A 15,444-nucleotide genomic window follows, 5' to 3' on the forward strand; every position below is an offset into this window, starting at 1 on the left:
TCTCAGGAAATTTATGGAGGAGAACATTGCTTTGGATAAATGTTTTGATTCAGGACAAGGATTGTGAATCAGTTTCAGCCTCATGGAAAACATGGAACATTGGGATTCCCTGAAATTTTCTGCTAAATTTTCTAGATGGTAGGTAATGTTTAAGAATTAACTAATGAAACACGTTGGAAACACAAATTGCAGCATTTCTTTCAATTCTGTGATCACTGCCTGTGCCTTTACAATGCTCTTGTCTCTGTTCCAGCTGTTTTCATCAGTTACATGGAAGGAAGAAATCAAACTCATGTTACAGAATTTATCCTCTTGGGGCTCTCAGACGAGGGGGGGCTTCAGTCCCTGCTCTTTTGGGTGTTCCTGTCCATGTACCTGGTCACCTTCACTGGGAACCTGCTCATGATCCTGGCCATTATCACAGACTCCCGCCTCCACACGCCCATGTACTTCTTCCTCTCCAACCTGTCCTTTTCAGACATCTGTTTCACCTCCACCACCGTCCCAAAGATGCTGCTGAACATCCAGACGCAGAGCAGAGTGATCTCCTACAAAGGTTGCCTCAGCCAGATGTACTTTTTCATGCTTTTTGTAGGATTAGACAACTTCCTCTTGACAGTGATGGCCTATGACCGGTTTGTGGCCATCTGTCACCCATTGCACTACATGGTCATCATGAATCCCAAATTCTGCAGCATCCTGCTTCTGGTTCCCTGGATATTGAGTGTTCTTACCTCTCTATTACATGACTTACTGATTTTGCGACTCTCTTTTTGCACAGAGCTGGAAATCCTTCACTTTTTCTGTGAACTTAAGCAGGTGCTCCAACTTGCTTGCTCTGATACCTTCCTCAATGACCTGATGATCTATGTCACAAGTGGACTTCTGGGTGTTGTTCCACTCACTGGCATCCTGTTCTCTTACTCTAGAATTGTCACTTCCATTTTGAGAATTTCATCAGTGAGGGGCAAGTGTAAAGCATTTTCCACGTGTGGGTCTCATCTCTCAGTGGTCTCTTTGTTCTACGGTACAAGCCTTGGGGTTTATCTTAGTTTTGCTGCTTCACAAAACTCCAGAGCAAGTGCCATAGCCTCAGTGATGTTCACAGTGGTGACACCCATGCTGAACCCCTTCATCTATGGTCTGAGGAACAGAGACATCAAGCAAGCTCTGAGAAGGCTCTTTAGCCAAGAGACATTCTCTGCATATAGGATTCTTTGTTTCAGGATAAGGACTTGAGTAACAGGGCTCCAAACCCTAGAAAACCTAGATCATATTTGTGTCAGTTCATAGGCTGACAATCTGCAGTTTGTCTTTCTACAGTTTGGGTTTGTTTATGGTTTTCATACATTATGAGCCACCATTTCTTCTGTATCTCTTTTCTTGTTGAAGTTTATTTATTTTGAGAGAGAGAGAGAGAGCAGGGAGGGGCAGAGAGAGGGAGAGGGAGAATCCTAAACAGGCTCCTTGCAATCAGAGCAGAGTCTGATGTGGGGTGTGATCTCACAATTGATGAGTTCATATCATAAGTTGAGCTGATATCAAAAGTTGATGCTAAGTTCCTGAGCCACCCAGGTGCTCCTCTTCTGTATTTTTTTTTAATGGTTTAGACTTCTCATTAAATTCCATCGCATGGATTTTCAGCAACAAATAAAGGCTATAGGAAATGGAGTACTTATGATGTGATAGGATAAGCCAGTGGAGTAAATGTGGAATCCTCCCTCTCTGAGATGAAAGCAGCTGTCTGGTAGAGTATCTGCTTTGGCAGTAAAATCATTGAACACATCAGAGGTTATATACCAGGTTCCTGGGGTTTCTGTCAATCCACCTTGGAAAGAGCTCACATCTGCAAGAGCAGAGGCCCCTGGAATCCTGTGTGATTCGTTAACAATAATCCACATTCACTATGCAATATCTAGTTTCCCCTTGCACACTTCAAAACATTAATTACATGTGAAGTTAATAGAAATGACAACTCCTGATTTTTCAGGCATTGATGGTGTCATTGTTTGTGCTTATCCCAGGCATGTACTATTACTTTTCTTTTAATATTATAGTAGGTAGCAACCCTATCTTCTGATTTCCCTCAGCACCTCCAAACTATGATAAGCCCTTAACAGATCCCAACAACAATATGGATAGTCTGCCTATTGCCACCTCTGTCTTTTCTTTAAAAAAATTTTTTTAATGTTTTTATTTATTTTTCAGACAGACAGAGCATGGGGGTGGGGGCAGAGGGATGGGCAGAGAGAGAGGGAAGCACAGAATCTGAAGCAGGCTCCAGGCTCTGAGCTGTCAGCACAGAGCCTGACGTGGGGCTTGAACCCACAAATTGTGAGATGGTGACCTGAGCTGAAGTCAGATGCTTAACCAACTGAACCACTCAGGTGCCCTTACCTCTTTCTTTTCTAATGATGCATCCCAGAATTTAGGCATTGATAGCAGGATATACTTATGGTTCTAGCCTGTGCTTTATGAGGCAGAGCAAGTGAAAGTCTCCTTATCACCTTACCCCAGAAGCCACCAGTTTGATGGTTGGCCATAATGGTAATTTCCTATTACCTGATTCACAGTTTTCCAGGTAAAAGTCCACAGGTCCCTTTAAGGACTAATATTCAGAGAAATGTTTAAGGAGCTCTCACTCAAAAGCAAAGAGAAGAAGAAACAGGGAAAGCAAGAAGAAAGAAAGAAAATGAGAAAAATAGAATAAAGAAGAGAGCTTACTTATAGCATTTGCCAGTTTCCGTGGTAAAATTACTCTCATCTTGCCCAATATCAAGCTACCAATTTTGGTTCAGACCACAGTCCCCATGAACCATTATAAGTTGGCTACCACCATTACTTTAGAGTCTTTGGGTTGGGTTTGGTGGAAAATGTAAAGCATTTGTTGCTATTTTACATTCTTCACTCAGGGGTAATTGGTTCCATCAACTGAGGATCTGAGTCAGTGAACAGTCTCAGGTCTGAGAGGCAAGTAGAGATTATGACCCTTCATTGTGGTGACTCAGGTCAATCTTTTCTTCATGATTATTAGAGGTAGGTGTTTTGGTTGTTGTTTTTGTTTTCCTTGTTTTTCATAGCTACACAACTTGGATGAACCCTTAGTAAGCTGCCCATCATTTTGTTTCATGGAGACACCTTGATGAAAATTCCAGTTCCAGAAATCTCTGTGGCTCAACCAATGTTGATGAGAATGATTAACTCTTATATGCACTATAATACTATACCCTGGGTGGTTTCAGACTGTTGACATGGCCTCTGGCAATTCAGTGGAGGGGGCAGGGGCTGAACTCAGGACAAAGACATTTCAATTTCAGCATGTCCATGGTAAGTCTGTCATACTGGGGAGAAGCTCTGTAGAGCTTGTCAAGGAAGACATTACATCCCTCGCCAAGGTGTTTCTCAATGCTTTATGAATTTTATATTCTCCAAACTCTTATTTTGGGTGTACTTTGTGGTTGAGGGGGGTGTTGGGGTCTCATAGGGTAGAATCACACAAGATAAACCCATCAAAACACTCTTGTCTCCTTGTACTTTGGATTCCTTCCTCTACATCATCAAGGTCTTTATGGCACTGAAATTCTTTTAGAATATGTCACTCTTTTAGTTCCTTATTTGTCAGGGTAAAAAATATATGAAATTTATTATTTTAAACATGTTGAAATACACTTAAGTGGCCTTAAGTACTTTTTCACTGTTGTGCAATCACCACCTCGATCCGTCTCCAGAATTTTCTCATCATCTCAAACTGAATCTTTGTCCACTTGAAATACTAACTCCCCATTGCCCCCTTTTCCAGTCCCTGTCTCCCACCATCGTACCTCTTTCTCTAAAACTGGATACTAAAGGTTCCTTATGTAGCTGTTATTGTATAATATGGATCCTTTTACATCCTTCCTTTCACTTAGCATAATGTTTTTTGCACCTATGTTGTAGCCTATGCCAGAATTCTATTCATATTAAAGCCTGAATGATATTCCACTGTATGCTTTCACCACATTTTGTTCGTCTGTGAGTTTGTCGATGGGCATTTGGGTTGTCTCCACATTTTGGCTACTGTAAATAAATCTGTTATGAAAAGTGTTGTACAAAAAATCTTTTCTAGTCACTGCTTTAGGCTTTTGGGGCATATAAGTGGTACATAACCAGAAGTGAATCTACTGGATCAAATGATAATTCTATGTTTACATTTCTGAGGAACTAGCACACTGTTTCCTCCAGCAGCTGTGCCCCTTTTTAGTCTCCAATTTCTCCACAATCTCACCAACACTTATTTTCTGATTTAATTTTTACAATAGCCATACTAGTGTGTGTGAGTTGGTATCTATGCATTATGGTTTTGGTTTGCCTTCCCTAATGATTAGTTATGTTGCGCATCTTTCATGAGCGAATTAGTCATTCCTATATCTTCTCTGGAGAAATATCTAATGACATTGCCTGTTTTTTAACTGAGTTGTTTTGCTGTTGAATTTTTGAAATTCTTGAATACATTGTTTTTGTTTTCTTTTTTTAATGTTTATTTTTGAGACAGAGAGGGACAGAGCATGAACAGGGGAGGGTCAGAGAGAGAGGGAGACACAGAATCTGAAGCAGGCTCCAGGCTCCGAGCTGTTCGGCACACAGCCCAATGCGAGGCTCAAACTCACGCACTGCGAGATCATGACCTGAGCCAAAGTCCGATGCTCAACCAACTGAGCCACCCAGGCGCCCCGAAGTTTTGCAATTCTTTACATATTTTGGATATTAATCTATTATCAGGTGTGTGATTTTCCAGTCCTTTCTCCATTTTGTGGACTGCCTTTTTCACTTGGGGAATAGTGCCCTTCAACGTCCAAATATATATTTTTTTTATTTTGCTGAAGTAATTTTTTCTCTAGTTGCCTGTGTCTTTGGTGTTATATTCAGGAAAACTTTGTCAAATCCAGTGTCATGGAGGTGCATCTCTCTCTGTGTTTTCTTCTAAGGGGTTACAGTTTTATTTCTTTTTTTTTATTATTACATAAAATTATTTATGTAAATTCAAGTAAGTTAACATACAGTGTAATATTGGTTTCAGGAGTAGAACCTAGGGATTCATCACTTACATATAACACCCAACAAGTGTCCTACTTAATGTCCGTCACCATTTAGCCCATCTTCCCACCCACCTCCCCTCCAGCAACCCTCAGTTTATTCTCTGTATATAGGAGTCTCTTATAGTTTGTCTTCCTCTCTGTTTTTATCTTATTTTTCCTTCCCTTCTCCTATGTTCATCTGTTGTGTTTCTTAAATCCCACATATGAGTGAAATCATATGGTATTTGTCTTTTTCTGATGGACTTATTTCACTTAGCAGCATATGCCCCAGTTTCATTCACATTGGTGCAAATGACAAGATTTCATACTTTTTGGTGACAGAGTAGGATCCCATTGTATATATAATACCACCTCTTTTAAATAGAACTACTGTATGACCCAGCAGTTGCATGACTGGGTATTTATCCAAAAGATACAAAAATGCTGCTTCTCAGGGGCACATGCACCCCAGTGTTTATAGCAGTGCTAACAACAATAGCCAAATTACAGTTTTATTCCCTATGGTTAGGTATGAGGTCCATTTGCAGTCATGTTTGTAGATGGTAGATGAAAAGGACACTTTCATCTTTTATTTATTTATTCTTGTATGTGGATATCCAGGTCTCCCACCACCATTTTATGTGTGTATGTATGTATGTATGTATGTATGTGTTTATAGAGTGAGAGAGTGTGAGCTGGGGAGAGGGGTAGAGGGAGAGAGAGAAAGAATATTTATCAGTCTCCACACTCAGTGCAGAGCCCAATGTAGGGATTGATCCCACCACACTGGAATCATGACCTGAGCCGAAATCTGAGTTGGACACTCAGCTGACTAAGCCACCCAGGTGCCCTATAATGATTTCTTAGAAAGACTGTACATTTATCTTTGAACTTTCCTGGAACTCTTTTCAAAAATCATTCAGTTGTATGTATGAGAGTTTTTTTCTGGGCTCCCTCCTATTGCACTTAGTTATATTTCTGTTGTTATTACAATTGAGTTATATTTGTTTTTGTTCTTTTTTTTTAACAATGAAAACTGATCATTTAAAAATATAATGTGGGTGGTGCCTGAGTGGTTCAGTAAGTTAAGCGTCCAACTTGAGCTCAGGTCATGTCTCACAGGCCTGCATCAGGCTCTGTGCTGACAACTCAGAGCCTGGAGCCTGCTTCAGATTCTGTGTCCCCCTCTTTTTCTTTCTCTCCCCTGCCTTGTGCGCGCTCTCTCTCATCTCAAAGTTGAGTAAACATTTTTTTTTAAATTTAAAAAAATATAATGTGGTAACTCTGAAAATCATATATCTCCCCCCTTCTCCAGGCATTATTTTTATTGAAGTATAGTTTACATACAGTGTTATATTAATTTGAGGTGTACAATGAATAACTTCAACAATTTATACATTGTTCAATACTTACGGAGATAAGTGTACTCTTAATCCCTTTATCTTTTTAAGTATTGTTTAAAAACATTTTTATTTCAGAGACAGAGAGAGCACAAGATGGAGAGAGGGTCAGAAGGAGAGGGAGGGAGAGAGGGGAAGAAAGAGAGAGAGAGAGAGAGAGAGAGAGAGAGAGAGAGAATCTTAAGCGGACTGCACCCTCTGTGTGGGGCCCAACGCAGGGCTGTATCCATGACCCTGGAATCATGACCTGAGCTGAAATCAAGAGGCAGTCGTTCAACCAACTGAACCACCCAGGCACCCATTAATCTCTTTTATCTATCTCATCCACCCACCCCACCCCCTTCCTTCTGGGAACCACCAATATGTTCTCTGTATTTCAGAGTCTTTTTTAAAAAAATATATATTTTTTAAGGGGCACTAAGGAATCTACTCCTGAAATCATTGTTGCACTATATGATAACTAATTTGAATGTAAATTTATTTATTTATTTATTTATTTATTTATTTATTTATTATAAAATTTATTGTCAAATTGGTTTCCATACAACACCCAGTGCTCATCCCAAAAGGTGCCCTCCTCAATACCCATCACCCACGCTCCCCTCCCTCCCACCCCCCATCAACCCTCAGTTTGTTCTCAGTTTTTAAGAGTCTCTTATGGTTTGGCTCGCTCCCTCTCTAACTTTTTTTTTCCTTCTCCTCCCCCATGGTCTTCTGTTAAGTTTCTCAGGATCCACATAAGAGTGAAAACATAAGGTATCTGTCTTTCTCTGTATGACTTGTTTCACTTAGCATAACACTTAGCATAACCATCCACATTGCTACAAATGGCCAGATTTCATTCTTTCTCATTGCCAAGTAGGATTCCATTGTGTATATAAACCACAATTTCTTTATCCATTTGTCAGTTGATGGACATTTAAGCTCTTTCCATAATTTGGCCATTGTTGAAAGTACTGCTCTAAACATTGGGGTACAAGTGCCCCTATGCATCAGCACTCCTGGATCCCTTGGGTAAATTCCTAGCAGTGATATCGCTGGGTCATAGGGTAGATCTATTTTTAATTTTTGAGGAACATCCACACTGTTTTCCAGAGTGGCTGCACCAATTTGCATTCCCACCAACAGTGCAAGAGGGTTCCTGTTTCTCCACATCCTCTCCAGCATCTATAGTCTCCTGATTTGTTCATTTTAGCCACTCTGACTGGCATGAGGTGATATCTCAGTGTGGTTTTAATTTGTATTTCCCTGAGGAGGAGTGACGTTGAGCATCTTTTCATGTGCATGTTGGCCATCTGGATGTCTTCTTTAGAGAAGTGTCTATTCATGTCTTCTGCCCATTTCTTCACTGGATTATTTGTTTTTCGGGTGTGGAGTATGGTGAGTTCTTTATAGATTTTGGATACTAGCCCTTTGTCTGATATATCGTTTTCAAACATCTTTTCCCATTCCATAGGTTGCCTTTTAGTTTTGTTGATTGTTTCCTTTGCAGTCTTCTGTACTTCTTTAAAACTGTTTAGACCTCTCATTAAATTCTATTGCATGGATTAAAAAAAAATGAATGTTTATTCATTTTTTGAGAGAGAGAGAGAGAGAGGGAGAGAGAGAGAGAGGAAGGCCAGAGACAGAGGGAGACATAGAATCAGAAACAGGTTCCAGGCTCTGAGCCGTGTGCACAGAGACTGATGCTTGGCATGAACCCAGGAATTGGGAGATCATGACCTGAACCAAAGATGGACACTCAACCGAGACCCCCAGGGGCTCCAATTTCATGTATTTTTAGAAACATATAAATGATATAGCAAATTGAATACTTAAAATGTGATAGGAGGAGACAGGGAGTAAATGTGAAATGCTTCTTCTGTGGGTTGAAAACAGGTACCTGTTAGAGTATCTGCTTTTGGAGGAAAATCATTGAACATACCAGAATTTATAGATGAGTTTCCAGGGTGTTATGCCAATTCACCTCGGCAGGTGATCATATCTATAAGAGCAGAGCCACCGGGAACCCTGTGTAATTTAGTTTACAATAATCCACATTCAGTATGCAATCTGTAGTTTCCCCTCACACAGTCCTAACCATAAATTAAGTGTGAAGGTAACAGAAATTGCAGCTCCTGCTGTTTCAGGCCTTGATGGTGTCAACCTTGGTGATTCTCCCAAGGATGCATTATTATTTTTCTCTTAATATTTGGTAGGCGAGGGGCGCCTGGGTGGCTCGGTCGGTTAAGCATCCGACTTCGGCTCAGGTCATGATCCCACGGTCCGTGGGTTTGAGCCCCGCGTCGGGCTCTGTGCTGACAGCTCAGAGCCTGGAGCCTGTTTCGGATTCTGTGTCTCCCTCTCTCTGTGACCCTCCCCCGTTCATGCTCTGTCTCTCTCTGTCTCAAAAATGAATAAACGTTAAAAAAAAATTTAAAAAATATTTGGTAGGCAGCAGCACTGTCTTGTGATTTCCCTCAGCACCTCCTATCGTAATAGGCTCTTCACAGACTTCACACACAATAAGGCTACTCTGCCCATTGCCACCTCCATCTTTTCTAATGTTGCACCCCAGGAATTAGCAGTGAGATCAGGATACATTTGTGGACCTAACCTGTGCTGTGTGAGACAGAGTAAGACAAATGTCTCCTTATCACCTGATGCCAGAGTCCCCCACTTGGATTGTAGGCAATAATGGTAATTCCCTATTACCTGATTCACAGTTTTCCAGCTGAAAGTTCACAGGTCTTTTCAAACACTAGTATGCAGATAAATGTTCATGGAATGATATCTCAAATGCACAGACAAAAATAAACAGGGAAAGCAAGAAGAAAGGCAGAAAATAAAAACAAAGGAATAAGAAGAAAGCTTCTTTATAGCATTTGCCAATTTCCATGGTGTAGTTGCTCTCATCTTGCCCAATATCAAGGCGCCAATTTTGGTTCAGACCACAGTCCCCATGAACCATTATAAGCTAGCCAGCGCCATCATCTCAGAGCCTTTGGGTTGGGTTTGGAGGAAAATGTAAAGCATTTGTTGCCATTTTACAGCCTTCCATCAGGTGTAAATGGTCCCATCAATTGAGGATCTGGGTCAGTGAACAGTCTCAGGACTGATAGAGATTATGACCCCTTATTGTGGTGACTCAGGTCAATCTTGTCTTCATGATTATTAGAGGTGGATTTTTTTTTTAGTTACACAAATCAGATGTGCCCTTGGTGAGCTGCCCATCAATTTTGTCTCTTGGAGACACCCTGATGAATTTGTCATTTCTAAAAATCTCTGTGGCTTCACCAATTTGGATGAAAATGATTAACTCTTACATGCACTATGAATAACATACCTCCAATGGTGTTGGACTGCTGACATGGCCTCTGGCAGTTAAGGAGGGGCTGAAGTCAGGACAAAGGCATTTCAATTTCAGCATGTCCATAGTAAGTCTGTCATATGGAGGGCAAGCTCTGTAGAGCTTGTGAAGGAAGACTTTAGGTGCTTCCCAAGGTAGTTCTCAATGACCTTAGGAATTTTATGTCGTCTGAAACCTCAGTTTTGGTATACTTTGGGGTTGAGACATTGAATCACACAAGATAAACATATCACGATGCCCTTGTCTCCTTGTATTTTGGATTCCTTCTTCTACGTCATATTAAGCTATTTATGGCACTGAAATTCTTTTTTTTTTTAAGTTTATTCATTTACTTTGAGAGAGAGAAAGAAGTAGCTGGATTGGGATAGAAAGAGGGAGAGAGAGAAAATCCTAAGCAGGCTCCATACTGCCAGTGAAGAGCCCAATGTGGGGCTTGAACTCAGGAACCTGGCCTCAGGTCAGATCATGACCTGAGCTGAAATCTAGAGTCAGATGCCTAGCCAACTGAGCCACCAGGCACCCCTGAAATTCTTTTAGAACATGTCACTCTTTTAAAATTCTTTTTTTGTTAGGGTAAAGGCTATATAAAATTTATTATTTTGAACACTTTGAGATATACTTATGTGGCGTTAAGTATTTTCTCTCTGTTGAGCAACCACCACCTCTATCAATCTCCAGAACTTTCTCATTGTCTCAAACTGAGCCTTTGTGCCCTTGAAATACTATATCTGCATTGCCCCTTAGCCCAGCCCCTGTCTCCCACCATCCTACCTTCTCTCTAAAACCGAGTACTCTAGATACCTCATGTAGATGTCATTGTGTGAAACTGGTCCTTTTGTGTCTGGCTTCTGACACTTAGCCTTGTGTTTGAGAGTTTCACCCATGTTGTAGACTATGCCAGAATTCCCCCCATTGTAAAGGCTGAATGCTGTTCCACTGTCTGCGTTCACGACACTTCGTTTATCTGTGAGTTTGTTGATGGACATTTGGGTTGTCTCCACATTTTCATTACTGTGAATAATCTGTTATGAAAACTGGTGTAGAAATATGTGTTTTGCTCCCTGCTTTACATTCTTCTGGGGTATTTAAGTGGGTATATAAACAGAAAGAAAATTACTGCATCGAATGATAATTCTACATTTTATTCTCATCAGCAAAGCACAACGGAGTTCCAGTTTCTTCACATCCTCACCAACACGCATTTTCTGTTTTGGTTTTACAACAGCCATCCTAGTGTGTGTGGCGTGGTATCACGCTATGGTTTTTATTTGCATTTCTGTAGTGATTAGTCATGTTGTGCATCTTTCATGTGCTGATTAGCCATTGCCAGAAATTCTTGAGTTCATTGCCTTTTTTTGTTTTTCAAATTTAGTTTTAGTTTTTTTATAAATGTATTTTTTATTTTTTAACTTTGCTTATTCTGAGAGAAGGAGAGAGAGAGAGAGAGAGAGAGATCGCACGAGCATGAGGAGGGGAGCGGCAGAGAGAGAGGGAGAGAGAGAATCCCAAGCAGGCTCTATGCAGTCAGTGCAGAGCCAGAAGTGGGGCTCGAACTCACAAACTGTGAGATCATGGCCGAGCTGAAACCAAGAGTCAGACATTTAACCGACAGAAGCAACCAGGCTCCCCATTAGTTTTACTTTTTTAAAAATTTATTTAAAAGTTTTAATTCCTATGTAGTTAACATACAGTGTAATATCAGTTTCAGGTGTATAAGGTAGTGCTTCAACACCTCCATGAAACACCCAGTGCTCATCACAGCAAATGCACTGCTTGATCCCCATCACCTATTTCCCCCATCTCCTCCTTTCCCCTCTGGTAACCATAAGCTTCTCCTCTCTCTCTTTTCCTCTTGTACTCATTTGTTTTGTTTCTTAAGTTCCGCATATGAGTAAGGTCATGTGGTATTTGTCTTTCTCTACCTGACTTATTTTGCTCAACGTTATACTCACTGACTCCATCCAAGTTGTTGCAAATGGGAAGACATCATTCATTTTTATGGGTGAGTAGTATTCCATTGTACGTCTATACCAGATTCTTATCCATTCATCTTATCAATGGACACGTAGGCTGCTTCCATTATTTGGCTACTGTAAGTGATAGTGCTAAAAACATAGAAGTGCATTTATCCCTTTGAATGAGTGTTTTGTATTTTGGGGGGTAATGACCCAGTAGTGTGATTACTGGATTGTAGGGTACCTCTGTTTTTTTTCTTCCAAGATTTTATTTCAGTTCAAGTTAGTTACCATAGAGTACACTATTAGTTTCTGGAGTAGAATTTAGTGATTCGTTGTCTGCATAGAATACACGGTGCTCATCGCAACAAGTGCCTCCCTTAATGCCCATCACCCATCTAGTCTCTCCCCCATCCACCTCTCTTCCAGCAACTCTCACTTTGTTCTCTGTGGTTAAGAGTCTCTTATGGTTTGCTGCTGTCTATGTTTTTATCTCATATTAGTTTTCTCTCCCTTTCCCTGTTTGTCTGTTCTGTTTCTTAAATTCCACATATAAATGATATATGAAATTTGTCTTTCTCTGACGTATTTTGCGTGGCACAATACATGCTAGTTCCATCCATGTCATTTCAGATGGCAAGATTTCATTCTTTATGACGGTGAAGCAACAAATGCCCTTCTAGTTTTCACTTTTTGAGGAATCTTCATACCGTTTTCCACAGTGGCTGCAGCAGTTTGCATTCCCACCATCAGTGCAAGAGGTTCCCCTTTCTCCACATCCTTATGGGCAGTATTTTTTTAAAATATATATTGTAAAAGTTTGTATTATGGAAGTATTGATTCACTGTATTGTACACCTGAAACTAATATGACATTGTGTGTTAACTAACAGGTATTTAAATAAGTTTTGCCTTAAAAAAAAGTTTAAAGAGAGAGAGCATGTAAGTGGGATAGAGGGGCGAGGGAGAGAGAGAATCCCAAGCAGGCTCCATGCACAGCACAGAGCCTGACACAGGGCTCGATCCAAGAATCCTGGGTCATGATCCAAGCCCAAATCTAGTGCAGATGTTCAACCGACTGAGATATCAATTTTCCCCAGTGCCACCTTTTAAAAATTGAGTTGGGCTTATTTTTTCAAGAATTCTTGAAATTCTGTACACAGTTTGGATATTAATCTTTTATCAGGTGTGTGATTCAGCAATAGTTTCTCCATTTTGCGGCTGCCTTTTCATTTGGAAATAGTGCCCTTCATGCACAAATATTTTGATTTTGCTGATGTAATTGTTTCTCTAGCTGCCTGTGTCTTTGGTGTTATATCCAAGAAATCTTTGTCAAATCCAGAGTCACAAAGATGTATCTGTATGTTTTCTTCTGTTTATTTACAGTTTTATATCTTATGTTTATTTTTTATTTTTTTAATATAATTTATTGTCAGATTGGTTTCAATACAACACCCAGTTCTCATCCAAGTGCCCTCCTCAATGCCCATCACCCACTTTCCCCTCTCCTCTACCCCCCATCAACCCTCAGTCCGTTCTCAGTATCCAGGTCTCTTATGGTTTGCCTCCCTCCCTTTCTGTAACTTTTTTTCCCCTTCCCCTCCCCCATGGTCTTCTGTCAAGTTTCTCAAGATCTTATGTTTAGATCTGTGATCCATTTGGAGTCATGTGTGTAGATGTGGAAAGAAGGGTCACCTTCCTCATTTTGCACGTGGATATCCAGTTTTCCATCACATTTGCTTCAAAGGACTGCCTATATACCATTGAAATATGCTGCAGTCTTGTCAAAAGTCATTTAGTAGTATGTATGAGGATTTATTTCTGGGCTCCCTCCTATTTCATTGAGTTATATATCTATTTTTCTTGTTGTTGTGAAAGCTGGTCACTTAAAAATTAAAATGTGGTAACTCCTCTGAGTATTATATTTTCCTCCTTACCCAACCATTATTTTTATTGAAGTATACTTTAAAGACAGAGCTATATGAATTTCAGATGCACAATGTAATGCATCAGCAATTCTATATACTGCTCAGTGCTCATGGGGATAAGTGTACCCTTAGTTCCCTTTATCTATCTCACCCAACCGTAGCCACCTTTTCTCTGACAACCACCAGTTTGTTCTCTGTGTTAAAAGTCTGGTTTTTTGTTTCTTCTTTTTTTGATGTTTGTTCATTTGTTTTGTTTATTACATTCCACACAGGAGTGAAATCAAATGGTGTTTGTCTTTCTCTGACCGACTCATTTCCCTGAGCACCATACCCTCTAGATCCTTCCAAGTCGCAAACTTACATAATGTTTATTACTTTTTTGCTCTTCAATGGGGTCCATTGATTCCCTATTTTCCCATCTACAATTTTCTTAGGGTATTGTAGTAGCAACAGTCTCTGTCTAACATTGTTGCAGGATGAGGTTTTCACAGGGAGAGCTTGGTCCTGGACATCCCGTCATGAGATCTGCACTGACTTTCAGCTATTTTCCTAAATACGTGTCAAGCTGAGAGCCAAAATATCAGCATCTCTGCTCTCTGAATGCTGTCTAAAGGCTCAGGGTAATTTTTGAGTTGTCATTCTTGCCTTCTGATGGTTGGTAGCAAGTGTGAAGTATTTCCCTCATTGGCTGCCGGATTTCATCTTGGAGTGCCCTTACCACCTTCACCCACATGAAGACTCGGGACAATTAGTGGCTTGTTCGTGCCTCCTTCACCCATCTCTTCTGGAAGAGGTGACTATGTTGGTATTCTTTTCATCAGGTGTCAGTGCCTCTTCAACTTAGCACATTCATTTATCTTTTTTTCTCACTCTGTTGAGACTGTGAGCTCCTCAAGAGAAGAGACCATTTCTTACAACTTTCATCCTTCCCAGGATGTAGTTTAGTGCCTAGTGTAAAGCAACTGCTAATGAAGTGTTAGTAAGATGCTTAAGGAAGCAAATGGTTGAGTGATATTAAACAGACATTGCCCACAATGAAGGAGAAAGGAGAAGTAGGAGAAAAGGAGAGACACTGTGGAGGCTGGGAGTTCCATGATTGTGAGCCAACAGAATGTGTACAGATGGGAGAAAAGAGTCAAGGAACACAGAATTTCTGAGTAAAGAATTGTATACTTATGACGGGGTGCTCTGACTTATTGGCGAGAATGTCTAAAGACAGTGGATCTCCTTTTGAGATAAGAGAGTTTAATGGCATAAGAGACATTCAGGGAATTCCAGGCTGTGTTCCAACACTGGGATGAGTTTGCATTCTGTTTTTCTCTCCTAGCTCCAGAGACCCTAGGCTCATAAGGGAAAGAGAGACAAAATATTATTTCTTTAATGAGACTCATGGGAGTTTATTCTCTGCAGGTACAGAAATTGAAAATGCCTTTGCCGCACCCAGGAAGTCGACTCCTGTAATCTCTGATGATATGAGCACATAGCCGTGTTCTAGAGCCTTCACGAGTGGGGCCATGTCTCTTCCCTTCCTGGGGACATAACTTCCAACCACATCACTCATCCATGGGAGAGACTGGGTCATTGATCTCCCGCTGTTCTGTGCTAACATCTGGGTGAGTCAGGGCATCTTTAGAAGGACTGCATAAATGTGTTATGGTGGGAGGGACCCCTTGTATGTGTAGTTACTTTGGGGACATCAACAGGGACAATAAGTTAAGGAGAATTTTGATGCCAAGTCCTGCCCATTAAGGCTTTGATT

At 40.6% G+C, this 15,444-nt stretch overlaps 1 protein-coding gene across 1 annotated transcript; it reads left to right on the top strand.

Moving 5' to 3' along the window:
- Positions 1-270: 270 nt before the first annotated feature.
- Positions 271-15,169, top strand: LOC122486562 (olfactory receptor 7A10-like). Its single transcript, XM_043585913.1, has 3 exons — positions 271-1,183; positions 5,663-5,695; positions 15,096-15,169. Exons 1-3 carry the CDS (start codon positions 271-273, stop codon positions 15,167-15,169), a joined length of 1,020 nt encoding a protein of 339 aa, XP_043441848.1.
- The last annotated feature ends 275 nt before the right edge of the window (positions 15,170-15,444 follow it).

Source organism: Prionailurus bengalensis, chromosome A2, assembly GCF_016509475.1.
Source record: "Prionailurus bengalensis isolate Pbe53 chromosome A2, Fcat_Pben_1.1_paternal_pri, whole genome shotgun sequence".
Lineage (NCBI taxonomy): Eukaryota > Metazoa > Chordata > Mammalia > Carnivora > Felidae > Prionailurus > Prionailurus bengalensis.